A 21,265-nucleotide genomic window follows, 5' to 3' on the forward strand; every position below is an offset into this window, starting at 1 on the left:
TTTAACACCTTACATAACTATAAGCAAGTGTGGTTGTGGTTGTGGTTGTTTTGGCTAATGTTTGGTCATTAGAACAAAATTGATAGTAACAGAATAAACATCAACTCCTTATGAGATAATGAATATGATAATGTGACATCTATGGTATGGTGATATAACTTTCCAACTCCATAAGGTTCATGAATGCATCTTTGTATTGCGACAGAAGATGATGACAACATAGCAATTATACCATTAAGGGTCAAATTATGAAAACACCTGAACACAAAGAAAAGCAACAGAGAAGATCTGAATCTTTTTACTAATAAATTATTCTTACTTAGTAAAACAAACACACTAAAATAAAATTAAAAAAAAAAAAAATTGGCAATTTTGAAAGTGAAAAAAGATTAATCTTAATGAACATATAACATACACAAATTATTCAAATTGTCTAAATACCTTCTAAAACCATGTCACAAAGTAATAGACTATATACTAAGATTCCCCAAATAATTACCCCATCTTAGTAATTTTATTTTGGGCCATTATCCTTAGTGTAAGCAAATTGTAACATGACCTGCTCCAAACACTAAATTAGGCTCACTGGCACTTCATATGAAAAGTTTGAGTGCCACTGCTTTATACGAAAGCTTGGGTTTGGTTTCACTTTCAAAATTTGTTTTCCTCTTTAGTAATTTCCACAAGTTATGTCCCTTTTGAAAGTGGATTGATTGATTGAGTTACGCACAGTAAGGCTAATTGGGACTGGACCTACAGTTTAAAGTGGGATCCGAACCACTATGTGCCTCCACCGGGTATTGAACCTGGGACCCCTTGATTACAAGGAGACAACGCTACCACTGCGCCATCGAGGAGGCCTTTTGAAAGTAGAATATTTGAGAAACAATGCATTATTATATTTCCACTGTAAGGTAAATGTAAAGTTCCCCGTGCATATAACACCGTGCCATGAAAGCACATTTAGGGGATGTGGGGTTAGAGCCCCACACTCTGACTGCCAGGGTTGCACCCAGGTATCCATTGATTGATTTGAGGCTGGGTGAGCCCCAGAGCCACTTTATGCAGGGACAAGTACAGAAAAATCCGACCTTAGATCACCCATCCTGGGAAGTGAACTCAGGTCCCCCGCATGAAAGTCAGATGCCCTACCAACTAGACCAATGAGGCTCTCATTTCCACTGTGAAGTTTATGATTAATTATATTAGAGACAAAATTCCTACATGTCACCTCATTTTCTTCCTTCCCATGTAATGCAAACCTTAGGCACAGTTAAACACGACAATGAGGGTGTAACATACCAAAGAAAATATACTTTCAGTATTATATATTTATTTTAGACTTTTATCAATATTCACTATGGAAAATAAATATGATGATGAATATTTGAAATCTGACAATGTCACATTCTTTTCATAAAGTATCACATCATTTTCATGACATTAAACAGAAAGATCCACAATAATGAACATTTCGAATGACTCCACAAGATAGCACACACACACAACATTATAAAAAATGACATTACTCATTCATAAGCTTCTTACATTTTATTAATCTAACTTCAAATTCAACAAAAAGGTCTTTGAATAATTATTCAAACTTATTGCATGAATTTAATTGAATTACATAATTTTCCAATTATTGCATGAAAAGAACTTATTTATGTTTAACACTACTGTATTAAGGGAATTGTGCTTCAATAATGTGTATGTCCATAATAAGATTGATTTTTTTTTTAACAATTCAATAAACTTCTTGCTTGTCTGTTAATTAACTTTCTATTTCGGGCTACATAAGTTTGATGCATGGATTAACAGCAACTTATTATAATGTGATTTCTGCATAAGTATGTTATTATGCTTCATTTTTGCATGTTATTTTTTATTCTGCTTTTTGCTTTTGACCAAAGACTTGAACATTTGGCCTACTGAAAAATTTTCAAATGAGATTAAATTATAACATTAAAATTATTAGAAATATATTGCGCATAAACCATCAGTGATATACAAATTAAGGAAAATATAAACAAAGATGAAGACCCATTACTATCATGTTCATTTATGAGTAGTATGGAAAGTATCACAGACATTCATCAACTGAGAAATTGTTTTCTATAATGGTATATTCTGTATTTGTTGAGTGGAAGAAATATATATTTGAAGAGCAGACTTGACTTTTGTGTATCAACACTAAAGCATTAGTGATTACATTCCAGAGTTTTGGAAAAGGTATTTAGTTTCTAATAGGATTATGTAGATTTACTATAGTTTTACTTATATATTCATTATTTATTATGTTGTCGGCACCTTCATCATTAGGAACATCACTATAATGCTGAGAACTTTCCCCTTCAAGCCTGACACACAGGTTTGCTGATTGCAGAATTAATTAAAAAAATAATAATAATAATAAAAAATAAAATAATAATTAAAAAACTAATAATTAAAATGGGAGACAATTTTATTAACCATGTATTAAGTTTACAAGGATATTCCTTGAGAATTGTATTAGTATATACATAAATGGATTCCCAGATTATGAACATTGCAGCCATTTATATATTTACTGATGGAGTTACACTAATACTGGTTCCAGTCACTATAGTGTAATGGTTAGTTGTTATAATGCACATGCCAAAGGTCCTCATGTGTTTCATATATTCATCCAAATTGTCACAATTAATCCATAGGGTTGATCAAATTATTTAAAATATTTAAAATACATTATTTATGGTAGCAACCATTGCGCAGTACTTGTATATGATATTTACAACAATAATTTCCTAAAATGTATTGTTTTAAATTATATTTCATATTCAGTTTTGTTTTTGTTATTGAATGAAGACTTCAATTATATTAATGTTGCTGATGGTTTATATATATCATACTAGGCCTACCATATCTTTTCATTTAAATGTACGTAAATTTTGACAGACAAACATTTCACGATTTGACCAAGTGACTTTATTTTCCTATGCTCTTTTCTTGCTCTATATGCTTTCTCTAACCCTCTTAGGACTAACATAGGACAACTAACTCTGACTTACAGGTCCAAGCAATTATAGAACAACCCGTAATCTGTCGTCATCTTCGCAGGAACCGCAACACAAAACATTACAGACATCGTCCCTCACCCGATAGTCACACAGTCGCATCTTACGATTCATCAGGTTCCGAGAGTCGAGGACTGAACAAGTACTACAAGCAGGCTTGGGATAACCTACAAGAATCCACAAACAAAAATGGGGTGCGTCGTCTTCCCGACACTGAAAAGGGAGGCAACCACAGCCCATTGAGACGTAAAGAAACTTTAGATGAACCCAACTATCGTGGCCGAATTGGTTCCGAGGGGATGAAAGACGGAAGCGAACTTGTTGTGAATGATGTGGCAGCAGTGTATCCTAAAGGGGAGAAGAAGCGTCATCACCATCACCATCATCACAATCACGAACACAAACGCTCGGGAAGCGGAGAGACGAGTGTCAACGCTAACAAAGACAGAGACTGGCAAAATCGTAACGGTGCTCGACCACAGCGAAGTAGGTTTTAAGATTACATTTGAATAGGATGGATATCACAATATGTAGAATATGTACACGACTGCGGATATGCTCAGTACTTGTAAAAATAATGTAGTGGAACAACACATTGCAACTTTTCTCTTTCTATATTTTTTTAAATCTGTGATTAATTAATATAGCTTCTCTATATTTTTAATATTCGGCAGAATTTCATCGATATGAATGTGGATATTTATGGTTAGAGATATAATTGTGGGTATATACTTTTTGGTTTATGAGAAACAGAGATTGTGATTTTTCCAATGAATTCTGGGTACATCATGGATAAAAGACAAGAGTACAAAATAGGTGAGGTTTAATGAGATAATAGATATTAGAAATGTTTAAAATGAACTAATGAAAGTTATTGAAATCCAATGTGCCACTATCCAAAAGAACAATGGAATATATAGAATGAATTCCTTGGCCTTGTTCTGCATTAAAATGCACTCTTATGCACACTGAGAATGAGGCTGATGCAATTCATACAAAAATAATTACATAAGAGAAAGGTGTATAGATATAGTTATTCCAAAGACTTTTTCCTTTCGTTCAAGCTTCATTCAGTAAAATATACACAGTGTCAACTAATTATATATTATGTAAATTTTAAGATTATTCTTTGGAAAATTGTGGTAGTTTATATATTCTCTCTCTGTTATTATAATTAATTTAGTCAAGAGCTCAAAACTTGTGAAAACGAGACCTATATTTTTATAAAAGAATATGTATTTCAAAAAATTCTAAAACAGACATAAGATTTAGTGAAAACTGAATTTTTTAATATCTTTGTGCAATGATGAACTGATGTTACATCTATACTAATGTATCACAATGGATTTTTTGGTTTATATGAAAGTTTTTGGGTCGCAATTTATTACTTAATGACTCAATATGGCACTGTCAGTAATTTGCGAAGGAAAACACACAGAAAGGACATACATATATTTGATTCCTGAAAATTGCTATTGATGCAAATATTATAAACTCTGAAAGAAAAGTTCATCAAAGGCTTGACTTAAATATTACAAAATTAGCTATGGAAGTTTACTATTCAAGTTACAGTAGAACTACAATTTTTTGTTTCAGGATTTTATATTTTCTGGCATTATACAGACTTCATGGTCCAAATATTATGAAATTATCCTGCATCTTAAGCTTATACACCTTGGTCCCTCAGAAAAAAAAATCATGGTTCCACTGTATTTTCAGATGTTTCTAATGCATAACCTTATTTCTTATTGTCCTAATGTCATCTGCAAATTAATTTATATCCAACACTGATGAGTTGTGTGGCACTCACCACTCCACTGATTACTTGACTGATCAAGAATGGAAAATATGGATAAAAGCTCAATAAAAATATTACTTTCTGGTTTGTCAAATAAAGCCAAGGGCATTAAATCCCTTTAAAAATAGATATTCCTGTATATACTGCTGAATGAAGTTTTTAACAGCAATCAACATCTCATGACATATTGTTTATGATGTTTATTATTATAATGAGAATATTCCTAGTAAATTTTTTCCAGTTATTTTATTGTGAATATTAGTGTAATTGTGTAATGTGTATGTGAGATTAATTCAATTGAATTTACATGAATGCATTTGTGAAAACTAAACAAAAAAAGAAAATATAGTATATTTATGTATGTATTATGTAGAAATAGATTAAATAATGAGAAAATAAATTAATTTATTATTAAGAAGTCTGTTTATGCTCAATACATGGCCAAATGTGGTGAATAGCCCAAAATATATAAACATATAATGCTATTTTTTCTTGTCTAGATTTTATATGTTCTAATAATTTTGGTTGGAAACATTTACATTCGTAGTTGTCCAAAATAGTGCATAAGACACTAGATGCATGGAAAAAGTAAGCACATGCTACATGCTTAAAAATGTTCATGTAAAATGACTGTTTATCATTTCATTGTTTGTTTACTAGAGAAGAGAAATAAATTGATATTCTCGTTAGCCAAAGTCAGGGGCAGCTGAAGATAAAATTTTTACCCAGGTAAGGTGGACATTTGACAGATATTAACGCTTGAAAATATTAACACATTCTGCTTCATACTTTTGTCCCTCTATGGCATTTGTTTCTATGTATCAGGAAGCTTAACTTTGCAATCTGCTATCGCCAACATAGCTTCACTAGCAGACATTATACCATGGATCAGATGAAGGTACTTTATTCTGGCCTAAGCAGCAAGAGAACCAGCGTATGACCAAATGCTATCCACTTGTTACTCTGTAGATTATGCTTTTCTGTCATGGCCTCAATGCAAACCACTATATCGGCCAATGCCTGTTGACTATTCAAGTAGACAAGATTCTTCATGCTCATTTTCTCTGAAAAAAAATAATGAAACAACTCTGTGTGAATTACAACCAGAGGGCTGCATAGTCTGCCTTTTACCTACCCGCTGCCTGCTTGCATGCGAGGACAGGTATACCTGCTCGCCTACCCACGGCAACGAGTCGACTTGCGTCTTTACCCAGGTTCATGGTCTTCAAGGCGCTCTGCGCTTACAAGGTACCTGGGCATTCAACAAGACCCGGGTGCCTGCAAAACCTGCTGGAAGGAAACAGCCCTCCGGCAGCGTGTCGCTCCAGGTGTTTCATCACCACGTGGACAGCTACAGCCAGTGTTGCCTACTTACGTAGCTCCTAAATCATACGAAGTCCTAGGAGGAGCTCTCTCCTACAAGAAGAATTTATATACTTAACGATTTCAGTTCAGCATAAGCAGTTTTTATCTTATTGCTAGGAAATGCACGTAATATTACAGCTTCATTTATCTAAATGAATGATCGAGCAAACAAAAATCTCCTCACTGAAAACTAATTGTTTTTCATTGCATGGTGCCTTAACCAGGCATGCAGTGGCGCAACCAGGGGGGGGGGGGTGGCAGGGGGCATTGCCCATAACCTTGGACGGAAATAAAGTGTAGCGGAGGGGCCAGGGTGGGGGTCAAACATTAAAGTACAAGAAAAAACAGGCTAGCAGAATTTAAGAGTAGCAGGGCTAAAAGGTACTCAAGATGGAATTAATTTTCATATTTCTCTTGCATTTTCCTTCCAGACGGCCAAGGGCACCTGCAGAGGGGGAATGGAGGAGGTAATTGCAACACCTTGATTTCAAATTTTATGAAAGTAGAAATATATTATAATATATTATACAGTCTCATCAAGTTCAATGCCGTAGCAAGGGGGTAGCGGGAGTCGGCCCTGGGTGCCGAACGATCTAAGTGAGAAAAGTTTTAAAACAGAGAATGCCATGGCAGCCCGTGATATTATTTGTTATTAAAGTTGGTTTGTTACGAGTTGGATGAATTGATTAGGTAATGTATTTAAATAATATATATGCTTTAATGAAATTTTGAATATGTACCCAATTTAGTGTTAGCATATGTATTTCTTATTTTACGTCACTCCATGTGAAGAGAACATATTGTAGATGGAAATTTTACATGCCATATGTATGTACATTCGGAATGCATTTATCATGCACTTTCTTTCTTTCAAAAACAGTTTGTGTGCTTGTTTTCCATTATTAGCTAATGTGAAATTGACGTGTTGGAAAAAAATATTTCTAATCCTCTGTTTCAACACAAATGCTTCAGAACCGACTTCTACCCCCTTTTTGCATGATTTATGAGGATAATAATGCCTTTCATGCTACTTTATTACTATTATTGTTATTGTTGGCACGTTTATCCAAGTACAGTAGAGCGTCGATTATCCGAAGTAATTGGGGGACATGGGTGTTCGGAAAACTGGTTTGTTCGGATAATCGAACTGTACATGTTTATTTGCCAAAAAGAAGTACTGTACAGTAAATTTATTCATAAAAACAGGCATCTCTTTAAGTATGTATTACAAAGTAACGTACAAAGGCAACTTTAGTAGGAATATATAGTATGTGGTACAGTTTATTAAACAAAAATATGTACATATTACATACGCATTTTGCATGAACAATACACACAGTACACAAAATTAACGTTTAAAAAAATCCTTTATTTTGGTCTGTCTAAGCAAGCCTACATGCTTACGAGCAGCTAAGTCACGTACTTTTTTCATTACAGATATCTGAAAGTGAGCGAGTACACAGTTCGGTTAAGCGGTCGTTCGGTTGACCGACGTTCGGATAATCGACGCTCTACTGTACTTGCCTCCCCCCCCCCGCCCAACGAGGGTAACGGCAATGCCCCTGGCTGGCTACGGCCCTGGTGTTCGCAGTAGAACAGTGTGTTGTTCGACTCGCGACTTCAGCGTCGAACGTGACATGTTTCAGTCCTGCCCTATATCACTATATATACGTATATTGCTTGTTTACGACATATACTTATGGATCCTGTGCCACGGAAAACCTATTTCAATGTGTGTGTGTGGGGGAGGGGGTAGCAACATTCGTAAATCTCATTTCATTGGCGATGTGGCTTACGAAGCTTTGAGTTCCCTTTTTTAAGTAGTGAAAATCTATTGCAGTTGGCAACACTTCAGACAGGTGTGAGCCCGGTGCAGTTTCTACTCGAAGCAACTACGTCATGCAGAGGGAGGGGCGTGCAGTTGATTGAATGAACGCACTGAGACCTACTAGGTATCTTACGACTGCGGGTACCCGGCGGGTTTTCAATACCTGCCAAGAACGATCTGGGCATATGGTCGGGCAAGGTGCTCAAGCGAGGGTGTTGCGCAGGTTGCATGGCTTTTCAGGAGCGATGTCTCGCGAACGGGTCTGCTCCAGGTCTTGTGCAGGCCTCTAATTACAACAAGAACTTGCTCTCAGTGATTTTTAACATAAGAGAAACATAATAAAACAATGAGGTTTACAGAAGATTACATATTTTAATGTTCATTGCGGAACATTTATAAAGATGCAACATACATTTTCATACTGTATTTTGTCACAAAATAATGTGAGATAAAATAATATCTTCAACACAAAATTGAAAGTATAATTCCTATCCGATGCCTTCTGAAGTCTAGATATTATTTAAATTATGAAAAATACCAGAAATAAGGCTAATTCTCTGTCAAAATATAAGATAATAAAAGTTTTAAAGGTATAACTTGTGAGAGGACAAATTAATGAATACATTATTGGCATTGGCTGACATCAATATGAATATATTGTTTTATTAGTAAAAAAAATTGATAACTTTAGCAATATGATATATCTGCCATTTTGATATGATTCTTATGAATACACAGGTATAATTTATGAAATTTGGTTTAATAAAATAAGTTTCTAATAAAGTGAAACTCATCAGAAGCATGATGACATGCATTACTTAAGGAACCAAAGGAATTATTCATTTCATTAAATGCTTTCCATTCTGTATCAAATCTATGATTGATTGATTTATTGATTGATTTGGTGTTTTAAGTCCACTTTATGCACATTTAGGCTAATCGGGACTAGACCTACAGTTTAAAGTGGGATCCGAACCACCGGGTGCCTCCACCCGGTATAAAATCTATGGAATCTATGAAATTGCTTCCAATACTTATAGCATACTAACAAGAAAATTACCAGTACATTACCCATATTCAATCTGCTTTAAAATCAATAACATTTAATGAAGAAACTGAAATGCATGCCGAAATCCAAGTCCCTGGAAAAGCCCCCAGGCCCTCTCCCTCCTCCAGACCTGTCTACAACTGGAAAAGAGTCAACTGGGAGGAACTTTCCCTTTTCACCAGCCTCATTCCTTTGGACAATGATGGATCCCCTCCCCGCGGAAGAAGCAGTGGATTTCCTCGTGGACTGTGTGCAGGCTGTAATTAAAGATCACGTGCCCCTAAGGAAAACAAGAACATCCCGATTCCCTGTGTGGTATACTGAAGAGACTAAGCTTACGCTGAAGAACAAAAAGAATGCGTGGATCCTGTGGAAACAAATTCCGAACGTTCATACACTGAACCCTTTTACTTACTTAAGGAAGTATAGCAAAAACTTAATTCAAAGGGACTATAATAATTATATTCAAAGTGTAACAGAAAGTGCTGCTAAAAATCCTAAACCATTCTGGACGCTAATTAACTCACGCCGGCAACATGACCGTATTCCCCCTCAAGTCTCCTGGAACGGTAAGTCTGCTACAAAGGATGAGCGATCATCGCTTTTTAACTCGTACTTCCATAGTAACTTTACAAAGAACGCTGCTACCACACTACCGGAAGTCAGGTTCATTATTCCTTACACACTCTTTCAAATCTCAACTAACTGCAATGAAGTTCAAGAATTATTAAAATCTGTTTCAAGTTCCAAAGCTACCACTCCTAATGATATTCCTGCAATATTTCTGAAACATTTAGCCCATATCTTATCCAAACCAATAAGCACAATCTTTAATAAATGCTTTTCCGAAGGTGTGTTTCCTTGTACATGGAAGCAAGCAAATATAGTCCCTATCCTCAAACACGGAAACAAAACTCATGTCACTTCCTATCGGCCGATTTCCTTACTTCCTGCACTTGCACTGCTAGCTGAAAAAATCATTTCTAATCGTATCCTTGCACATGTTTCTCCGTTTCTCTCTCCCACTCAACACGGTTTTCTCCCTCATGCTTCCTGTGACACAAACCTTGCTTGCTTGCTTACCAAAGCAGTTAACTGCCTGAATGCCAAGTAAGACATGGATGTCATATACTTAGACTTTTCCAAAGCCTTTGACTCTATCTCTCACACGCAACTCATCCACAAATTATCGAATAGATTCAATATTCACGGAGTTCTTCTTAAACTACTTTCATCTTACTTGCACAATAGAAGGCAAAAGGTTATCGTATCTGGTTGTTCTTCGTCGTGGCTCCCTGTAGTTTCCGGTGTGCCCCAAGGAAGTTCTCTGGGGCCCCTGTGTTTCTCTCTCTTCATGGATGACATTCACGAATATATTTCTTCCGAATGTTCAGTATTATTGTATGCTGATGACTGCAAATTATTCCGAAACATTACCTCACTTCAGGACACATGCTATATCCAAGACAATCTCAAACACATTGAACGCTGGTGTCAAGACTGGAATCTCAAATTAAATCCGGATAAATCTGTTGTCATGAGGTTTACCCTAAAATCCAATAACACAGTGCCATCCTACAAGTTATGCAACCAGGTCATTCCGTTCGTACGACAGCACAAGGATCTTGGTGTCATTTTTGATAGCAAACTGACTTTCAACCATCACATAGACTACATAACTTCGAAAACACTTGGACTAATTTACAGATTTACAGACGTAACACACGTTTCTGCCCTCAAAACCTACTTTACAATGTGTGTTGTTCCTATTCTTGAATATGGCTCCTGTATTTGGTCAATGGCATGTGAAAGCAATTTAAAGAAAACAAACAAAGTAGTAAGTTTCTTCGCCAGAATAGTCAAACGCAGATGCGCAGCCCTTGCAAACTTCTCCAAACAAGAAATTCTATCCACTCTACAAATTCATGACCTTTCTCTTCGCCGTCAACTCTCAGATTTAACCCTACTCTACAGAATCATTAATGGACAACTTTTCACCAGCGAACTCTTGCCACTTCTTAATATCAGAATCCCACGTCCCAACAGTAAATGCAACAACTTCTTTTACATTAAATCTTCAAGGCTATCTTTAGAACAAAGATCACTTCTCTACAGGCTACAAACCATTTACAACTTATTAAATGACGCTCCGGGCTTCCATTTTTCAAAGCAGACTTACAGAGCGGCGTGCATAAAGCAGCTGAAGAGTAAATAATATTATTTTTGCCCTAGTTGTTATTATTCTTGTTATATATGTATATGTGTGTGTATGTGTCCATCTTATTATTTTGTTTATTTCTTTTCCGGTTGATATCCTGATGTAAAATGGATTTTTCTGTATTCAGGACTTTTCAAATAAATAAATAAATAAAAATAAATAAATCTGGGTTTTAGTACAACAAGGGAGGTTATCTAAGTGTCCCCCTCCGATTTCCATGAAACTTGGCAGGTGTATAGAGGGGCCCAAAGGAAGAAATACATGTTTATTTGTTTCGGCTGAAAAAAAACTGTTTTATGGGGCAAAACCTCCCCTCTAATGTCAAGATGAGGACAAATTGAAGTGGAGATCTGACCCCTGTATCACTCTCCGATTTCCATGAAACTTGGAAAGTGTATAGAGGGGCCCAAAGGAAGAAATACGTATTTTTTTGTTTCGGCTAAAAAAACTGTTTTAGGGGGCAAAACCTCCCCTCTAATGTCAAGATGAGGACAAATTGAAGTGGAGATCTGACCCCTGTATCCCTCTTCGATTTCCATGAAACTTGGAAGGTGTATAGAGGGGCCCAAAGGAAGAAATATGTGTTTTTTTGTATCGGCTAAAAAACTGTTTTAAGGGGCAAACCCCCCCTCAAATGTCAAGATGAGGACAAAGTGAAGTGGGGATCTGACCCCTGTCTCCCCCTCCGATTTCCACGAAACTTGGCAGGTGTATAGAGGGGCCCAAAGGAAGAAATATATGTTTTTTGTTTTGGATAAAAAACGGTTTTAGGGGCAAAACCACCCTCAAATGTCAAGATGAGGACAAATTGAAGTGGGGATCTGACCCCTGTATACCCCTCTGATTTCAATGGAACTTGGCAGGTGTATAGAGGGGCCCAAAGGAAGAAATGTTTTTTTTTTTCAGATAAAAAACTGTTTAAGGGGGCAAACCTTCCCTCAAATATCAAGATGAGGACAAATTGAAATAGAGATCTGACCCCTGTCTCCCCCTCCGATTTCCATGAAACGTTGCAGGTGTATAGAGGGGGCCAAAGGAAGAAATACCTGTTTTTTTTGTTTCAGCTAAAAAATATTTTAGGGGGTAACCCCCCTTAAATGTGGGGATCTGACTCCAAAACCACGTACATCTGGCATCGGAAGAACATGCTCATATAATTATAATTGGAACACACACAACACTGAACTGTAGGATTGTCGGTACCAAATGCAGTGTAATTGTAGAGAGGTCTTAAAGTGATTTGTTGTCAGTTTCCCCGATGTAGAAGCTGCAATGAACACATTTACTGGACGGAACAGTGTTCGGTTGACATGGGGTCCAAAGGTACCTCCAGGTTCCTTCAGAACAAGAAAGAGAGGAGACAACACCTCTCCCGCACCCGAAATAATTGGTTGAATGGTGTAGCTGTGTGTTGTGGATGCAACAGATTGCACGATAGTTTCCACTTTCTTCGTTCCCTTAATAGCTAGGGTGCAACCATTGTGTATTTCTAAATTAAAACCACTTTGATCAGAGTTAAACACATTTGCGACAGAGTACTGTGCAATACATGATTTAACAGTATCCACAAAGCCATCACGTTCATTCTGTACATGTTCCCTCTTGCCAGCAGATGTGCGTGTAACAAATTTGGTGACCTTCCAGGACACGATGTGATAAGTTTTCTTGATTTTCCAAAGCCAAAACCGTGACGCTGTAAACCGAGGAACGTCCAATTCAGCTTTAGCTTTCAGAGCCCATCTCCGAATATCAATATCATGAATTGGAACCTTTACTTGCATGACATCACTAAAGTTTCCTAAAACGTATTTGGAAACCTGACACAGCTTTTCTTTCCGTGTTCCTCCTTCACATACCTGTGCTTCCCATCTTCCTAGTTACCGTGTTGAGGTAACCTTCTTATACTGATTTTGCGCGGTGGTCAGAGACAAACGTCGCTTCTGTCCACTCCTCCAAAAGTCAACTGCTCTTCGTTTATATCCAATGGATACAGTATGTGGTGAACAATGGTCGGTATAGTCTTCTTCCGTGTCATCATCTGTATCTTCCAAAGCGCGTGCATACGTATCGTCTTGCTGGTCAAAGTCCAAGGAAGTAGCAAATTCAACGATGTACGCAGGATCTTCAGTACATCTTTCAATGACGTCCTTCACAATGTCTGCGACATATGCCTCCTCTGCTGTTAAAGGAGATGGGCTACTGCCATTAAATGCCTGTATTAAAAGTGTGACCACATTCACTACATTCAACATGGTACCTCCATACAGAACGGTTGTCCTTGTTTTCTTCTGTGAGCCTTTATATAAGGGGTCACACATACGAATTTGGATTCATGATGTCTTATCGTACATACCATCCCACTACAGCACACCTGATAATTGTGTTTAACTGGCCTCCTGGCACCATTTCACGTTTCCTTACTCTTATCTCTTCTGCTTGTGAGGTATCTCCTGACAGACTGCCCATCGGTGATACGTCGTGGTAGGTGCGTTGCATATGATTTGTGTCAAGCATGTATCGTGTATTATGTAACGCATTTTGTCACATTGTATGATCTCACGTCGCATATATGCCTTTCTTCGTCTCGTCGATGATAGCTGTGTTTGCCAGTGATATGCACTCCATATTTCAAATACTCCACTTGTATATCTGCCAGTTTTTTTAGTCGAAACAAAAAAAACACGTATTTCTTCCTTTGGGCCCCTCTATTCACCTGCCAAGCTTCATGGAAATCGGAGGGGGACACAGGGGTCAGTTCCCTACTTTAATTTGTCATCGTCTTGATATTTGAGGGGGGGTTTGCCCCTTAAAACTGTTTTTTAGCCGAAACAAAAAAAAACACGTATTTCTTCCCATTGACATCGGAGTTGGACACAGGGGTCAGATCTTCAATTTGTCCTCATCTTGACATTAGAGGAGAGGTTTTGCCCGCTAAAACAGTTATTTTTAGCCGAAACAACAAAATAAGTATTTCTTCCTTTGGGGCTATACACCTGCCAAGTTTCATGGAAATCGGAGGGGGACACAGGGGACAGATCCCCACTTCATTTTGACATTTGAGAGAGGGTTTTGTTCCCTAAAACAGTTTATTAGCCAAAACAAAAAAATACGTATTTCTTCCTTTGGGCCCCTCTATACACCTGCCAAGTTTCATGGAAATCGGAGGGGGACACAGGGGGCAGATCCGCACTTCAATTTGTCCTCATCTTGACATTAGAGGGGAGGTTTTGCCCCATAAAACAGTTTTTTAGCTGAAACAAAAAAACACATATTTCTTCCTTTGGGCCCCTCTATACACCTGCCAAGTTTCATGGAAATCTGAGGGGGACACTTAGATAACCTCCCTTGTTAGTAAAATGTATTAATATTAAAATTTATTTTATGAAAGCTTAACATCTTCCTTCTGATCTGTGGTGCTCTAGTAGTCAGTAGGATGTCTGACTGCTTCATGGGAGACTCAGGTTAGATTTCCAGGGTGGGTGAGGTAAGGTCAGAAATTTTCCAGCCTTACAGAGGCTTTGGGAGTTCACCCAGCCTCAAAGAAATGGGTACCTGGGAGCAACTGGGGTGGAGGAGGCTTAAAGGCTGCTGGAGCATGATGTTGATCACATCCCCTACAAAAACTGTGGAGGTTGAGATTGAGTGTGTGTGGGTGGGGCCTACCTCAACAACCCCCCCCCCCCCTTCCCTCCACCTCTTGCGCCTTCATGGCACAGTACAATGTGCACAGGAACTGCTTCTTCCTTCGTGACAGAGTCCCTGAAGGAGGTTTACCTCCCTCAGGATAGGTTTCCTGTTGGCTCGATTTCCTGCTTTTCTTCTCCATCCCAGATAAATATTTTTTTTCAGCCACCTCAGTCTGGGTGTTTCAACTGGTCGATATCCTTCTATACCTGTGAATACTCTTAATTTTCTGAAACTTCCTGGTCTATTCAGACTGAGCACATTCTACGTTGCAAAATAAAAATCTCTTGCCATTCTTCCATGGTTGCTTCATTCCAACAATTCCTTCTGTATTCTCTGCCATTCACGTTTCATAACAATGCAGCTTTTCCAGATGAAAGGTCATGGGCCCAACTCCCAAAATGGAGGCCACATATTCATTCTTAGTCATGCTTATTACTTGAGAGACTTGCCCAGTATGGGTGACCCTACCAGGAGCCTAGGCTTCCATCGACACAGCTCTGAGTATCTACTGAGAATACAATCCTGTTACCTGCCTGTTGCTTTCATCAAGGTGGTAACACGAGCAAGGAATTAAGGGGGGGGTCCAGACCCCCACGAAAGACTTACTAAGTACTAAAATTAAATAATGAAGTAATAAAATAACTAAAATGAAATAATGAAAATATATTTGTTGTTTAATTGAGGGTTATTTATTTCTGCCGAGCTTATTGGAAAGCAAGGATTATATTGGAGCCATACGATTTTGAATCACAGTACCAAAGAAGATTTATGCAAGATCTATTACTACACTGCCTTCCAAAAGTTAAGCACGCAATACAAATTTTCAAAAGCATATTTGAAATTGAGTGGCTGAAAATTGCTGCGGATGTAGATGTCAGTTTTTATGTGTAGCTTCCTTTTTGTAAGTAGAGAGTGCATCATCTGTACCTAGGTGCTTAATCTGTGCTCTTGAAATAGCATAAAAGCGAGGATTTCATGCAAGAATCATCACACTTTCGTTGAAGATGTCATCTTTCTGAAGGGTTTGAGGTGCGTTTAAAAGCTGATATGAAGTGTTTATAACTTTTGTAGGATTATTCGTGTTTCTATGGCTGAAAGAAGATGAGTGACAGATAATGAACGCTGGTGTGTTGTCAGATGCTTTCAAGCAGGACAGTCAAAGATGTCACTATTTTCTTTGGTGTTGATCATTAGGTAATTTCTCGATGATGGAAACAATTCCAAACAAGTCAAACAGTTATCCGGAGACCTGTGCCTGGTCATCCAAGGGTTACCGCTCCCTCTGATGAACGAAATATTGTTATAGTAGCCAAGCGGAATCGATGAGCGACCTCCGCAACTTGCAGCACTTGGCAAGACAATTTCTGCCAGTACTGTGCTCCAAAGGCTCCACATGAAGTTATTGTATGCCCGAGTACCACGTGTTTGTGTTGCACTAACCATCCAAGCCAGAGGGGCAATATTGAAGTGGTGTCATCAACATGTCAATTGGAATGTCTCAGCTTGGTCCTGTTCACGGACGAGTCCAGATTTGCCCTGGAATCAGATGATAAGCATGTAAGGGTCTGGAGAGAATGAGGCACACGCAATCAGGCCAAGAACATCATCGAACATCACGCATTCAGAGGTGGCAGCGTCATGGTGTGGGCTGGAATTTCAATGGGATATCGCACCGAGCTGCACATCTTTAAATGCGGTTCTGTGAATCTGTGCGGTATCGGGATGAAGATTCACGGTTACAGAACCGCCTTTAAAGATGTGCAGCTCAGTGCAATAACCCATTGAAATTCCAGCCCACACTATGACCAATCAGCTTTGGGCATATATTCCCACACATAAATAACCACAGACCATAACCTAAGAACAAGGGCCATCAGGTTAGCATCAGAGAAAGCTTGTGAGAGCTATTTTCCCAGAGACTTATTACCCCGCCCCCCATTAGAATCATGGGTAATGTTTACCAACCATTTGTTACACTCATGGAAGGGGTAGAAGTGCCTTATTTATAAAGAAACAACAATTTTTAGGCTGACAGTAGTCATCTTGAATACCAAAAACCATGTGCTCCAAATCACATATTTATTAAATCTTTTATCCTTTATTGAAAATCAAAGATAACACTTACCCACAGGTAAAATAATGCCTAATTTACTAAAAGTAAATTCATTTGCAATTATCTGGCATAATTAAGCCAGAAAAGGTGAAAAAACACTTTTGTTTACACTTTTTAAGCAATTGATAACTCTGCCATCTGGTGGGAGAAAGTGACACTTCTCCCACAGACAAGGAAATGTCTCAGAGGACTCCAGCTGGCCAATGAGAAGCCTTCAAGGCTGTGACGTCACAGAGGAGACTTTCAGATGGCCTATTGTGTGTTGTGCTGGGTGTATCAGCTCACTTGTATTCCAGACCCACCTGAGAGCAGGTCACCTGTGAAGTTGCTGGCAAAATCCAGTGTGTTAATGGCCGCCTGTGCCAGCAACAAAGGATGCATAAGGGAAACAGGGATCTAAGGTCCAGATATAGTAAATATGGGCCTAAGTGTGTGTGACCAAGTGGGATATTGTGTCAAAAACAGCATTTAAGGATCCCAGTGAAAATTTCCGCAATATAGCGAGTTTTTGTGTCCCTCATCCAAAGTGGAATTCCAGACCACATGGTCGGCAGAACTGACACCATAGCAGCATCCATAGGATATCAGCTAATATCCAAGTTGTTCTCAACCATCCATGCAAGAAAAGCCAGGAAAACTCATCCATCACTCCCCCAAAGCCTTTGTTACATCAAGGAAGTATGAAATTCCTAATTTTAGTGTTGTGTACCCAAAAGGTGCCCATGTGTCAGGATGTGGCTATGAAGGGTGAAATAGTGTGCGTGGCCTCCAGGTATGAAAGGTGTAATGCGAAAATGGTTGGTATGTAAGTACAGAATCTTTTGTATATCTTTTTTGTGTGTTATGTACAGTGAAATGTTTATGTTTGGTGGTGGCTGTGCCGCAAGCAGTGTTTTTTTATGAATAAATGTCTCGTTCAAGGTGTCTGACCTTTTATCATTGAAGTGGATCACAAGCCTATCAAAGCCTCCACTAGTTACTGATCCTTAAATTTAGGCTAAAGTTCGTCTGTTGCTTAACAGGTATCTCAGGGGATATATGTTATTATATGGAACACCACACGTGGAATAGGGTCTGCGTACGGACGCGTAAAGCATGGCTCTCCCTTTTTTTTTTTTGATATATTATATATTCAACAAGTCAAAAAACAAACACATTTCAATTCCCCTTATAACACCTAGACCCCATAGTGAGACTATGCTGTAGCAGTTGGTCCAGATTTCCTCCTTATAGATGATAATGCCCGTCCCCATCCAGCCAACATCCTTGACGAGTACCTGGAAAGTGAGGGCATTTCTCATATGGAGTAGCCGGCGTATTTCCCCGACCTTAATCCCATTGAAAACCTTTGGGATGCTTGGGCATGCTGTCTCTGCATGTTTACCTCCTCCAGTCAGTCTCAGAGAGTTCGAAACTGCACTAATGGAGGAATGGCCATTGCTCGCATCTGCGATGGTGGTCACATCATTGAAAGCATGGAAAATCATTGTAAATTTTGTGTGAAGGTCTGGGGTGGTCACATACCATAATAATGTAAGTTTAGTTTTGGTCACATACCATATTACTGTAAGTTTTGTTTGGTTTGTTTGCCTTTAAACATAATTATGTTAATGATCCAAATGTGACGTCATCATATAACTTACGAAAAGTAATTTTTTTTTTCATCTTTGTACACAATTCTTGTTTTCTTTAATGCAGAAGCATATTTGCTACCTTCATGTGCACAGACACCCTTGCTCCAGGGGCTCTACCATTGTTGGAACTTGGAAGCACTTCTGAAATGCCTCTTTTGGTATGGTCTGCTATTGGGTCTCCTCTGCCAAGAGGCATGCCCTGCAGAGAGAATACAAATGAGTAGGGATCAGACAGTCTACAAGGGTTAGGGTTCTTCACAAAAATAAATCTGTTCATGACTGCATCAGTATTACTGCCTTATTACTTCTGTGCGACCTTGCATATTGCATAAATAAAAGCCCAATTCATCTTTCTTGCATTTATTTGTTTAAACACTGTATGAGAAACATTTTTTTCTTAATTCACATGCTTATACATTCAGTTGTCATACATCATATAATATTCAACTTAAATTAATATTTATCAATGTTAATCCTTTCATATTTATCACAAATAAACTCTCTCATTTCAACACCCATAATCTAATTCATGGTAATACAAACTTATTTCTTGTTACCTGACCCAGCTCAGAATAATAAATATATGATGTAAATAAGTTTTTAAAGTGCATTGTATTTGAAGTAGAATATATTAGCTACTGCTTAAATTTTGAACAAAATTAGTGACAAAAAACACAAAAATTATGTGTAATATCTATGCATGCATAAAATATAACAATATGTTAGCAACATAAATACCTTATTCTATGGGCGTAATGTAGCTTTGTATGTAGCATGTCCAAAAATCCTTGCAAAACTTTTGACAGACTACAGATAAAAATATTAGCCTTATGATACCTGATAGACCAAACATAAAACAGCAAACTTTAATTATGTACGCAGGTGAACATGACACTAAGGAGTTTCTCCTTACAAAACAAAACTACGTACATATTTGAAGTTTTATTTTACAGGTCAATGAATCAAGCTTAATATTCATTGAGAACAACAACTAAATGAGAGAACTGTGCACTCAGTTTCAGGCTATTAATAGAAGCCTCTGATCAATCAATTTTTTGAGTCTAATATGTCATTATACTGACCATTATCAATAGAGTACTGAATAATCAATCCCATCCCAAATTCTAAGTGTGCATGCAATTTCATATTTTAATTCAAACCAAGCTACCGAATAGAACTTTACTGGGTCATGGAACACACAATATCACTACAATTAGTGAAGAGATTTCACACAATAATTACATATTTTCACAAAGATAGAGAGCACCAATCCACTGTAAAATTGGAGACAAATGTTTGTAGCAAATTTTATTTCTCATTAACATAATTAAAACTAGCAAGAAGAGGAATGAGTTTCTCACAGCCTTACTGAAGCTCATCTGCATAAATGCAAATCTGCTCATATGCAAATCACAATCTTCTAGGAGTATCACAAATGAAGTACAATCAGGAAACAACTGGTGATATTATAATTAATTTCCATCTGATCCACTTGGATGACCTTTGAAAGAAAGGAGAGAAAACAAAATAATACATATTACTTTCGATTAACTAAACTATCAAATTATACTGAAATTAATCCATATTAAACCATAAAAGTATTAAAACATTTTGTGCCCATGCAAACAATACATACTAAGTATGTTCTGCATAAAAAGTGACAGCATTTGATATTACATGCATAAAATCAAAGTACACTATTGAAGGGTCATTTAACCTTTAGTAGACGAAAGCCTCTCGGGCATGCTAGCCTCTACGGACGAGGTGCATGTTTTTCAAACTTGTCACAATGTACAAAAAAATTGTAGATCAAGAACTAATTGTCTAATAAGAAATTGCTTTAAAAACATTTAATCCAAATAAAGAATATGTAGAAGGTAATAAATATCATGGTATGCAATGTGCAAAACTCACTTCATTTTATGTCGTTTATCCCATCTGTTTCTCTAAATTCTGTCAAAACTGAATAAAAGAACATTTAATTTTCAATAGGAATGAACAGATTATTCAATACGATGACTTTAGCAATCTGATATATCTATAAATAGCCCATAATTTGGTGTATAATTCTGTCACGTTGTTAATATTTTAATGAATATCAACACATAATTCATACAAGTTTGTAAGGTGAAGTTCATCCTGCACTGTGGCTGTGCAGTCTAAAGGATCAGGCTATGGGCTCGAGGTATGGAACGTGTGCTGGTTCGTGTCTCCTGGGGGAAGCATAACAACTTTACTCCTGAGATTTTGGCCAGTGTATGGGACGGGTGGCCATACACCATCATGAAGAAATTCGGGAGCTATGAATGAGTAGCGTAACACAGTCATGAAAACCTACAACAAGGACTGGGGGTTTGTGGCGCTGACTACATGTCACCCTGTATCTGGTTGGAAAATCTTCCACCTCTGCTAAGGCAGTCGGTAGGTAGGCCAAGGCCCTCATGGGCTGTTGCACCAAGAGTAATTTATATATATTATTTATAAAGAAGTAAAGTCCACTTAGATAGGTTAATCGGGA

At 37.7% G+C, this 21,265-nt stretch overlaps 2 protein-coding genes across 8 annotated transcripts in view; one reads left to right on the forward strand and one right to left on the reverse strand.

The window, feature by feature from the left end:
• The window catches only part of LOC145987689 (sushi, von Willebrand factor type A, EGF and pentraxin domain-containing protein 1), a 142,567-nt gene extending 137,326 nt beyond the window's left edge, over positions 1 to 5,241 (forward strand). For 4 of the 7 annotated variants that reach the window (XM_083122231.1, XM_083122230.1, XM_083122233.1 and 1 more), the window contains one exon: positions 3,100 to 5,241. In XM_083122231.1, coding sequence (XP_082978357.1) covers positions 3,100 to 3,553 — 454 coding nt within the window. In that variant the 3' untranslated portion in view covers positions 3,554 to 5,241. Of the gene's footprint in view, positions 1 to 3,052 lie in introns of all 7 variants that reach the window. The other 3 variants (XM_083122235.1, XM_083122234.1, XM_083122236.1) reach the window with 3 other exon arrangements.
• Positions 5,242 to 19,091: 13,850 nt separating this feature from the next.
• Positions 19,092 to 21,265, reverse strand: part of LOC145987691 (putative serine protease K12H4.7) — a 34,128-nt gene continuing 31,954 nt past the window's right edge. The window contains exon 10 of the mRNA XM_083122237.1: positions 19,092 to 20,248. The gene's annotated coding sequence lies outside the window, so the exon portion shown is untranslated. The remainder of the gene's footprint in view (positions 20,249 to 21,265) is intronic.

Source organism: Lepisma saccharinum, chromosome 5 (genome assembly GCF_977018435.1).
Source record: "Lepisma saccharinum chromosome 5, izLepSacc3.1, whole genome shotgun sequence".
Classification (NCBI taxonomy): Eukaryota; Metazoa; Arthropoda; class Insecta; order Zygentoma; family Lepismatidae; genus Lepisma; species Lepisma saccharinum.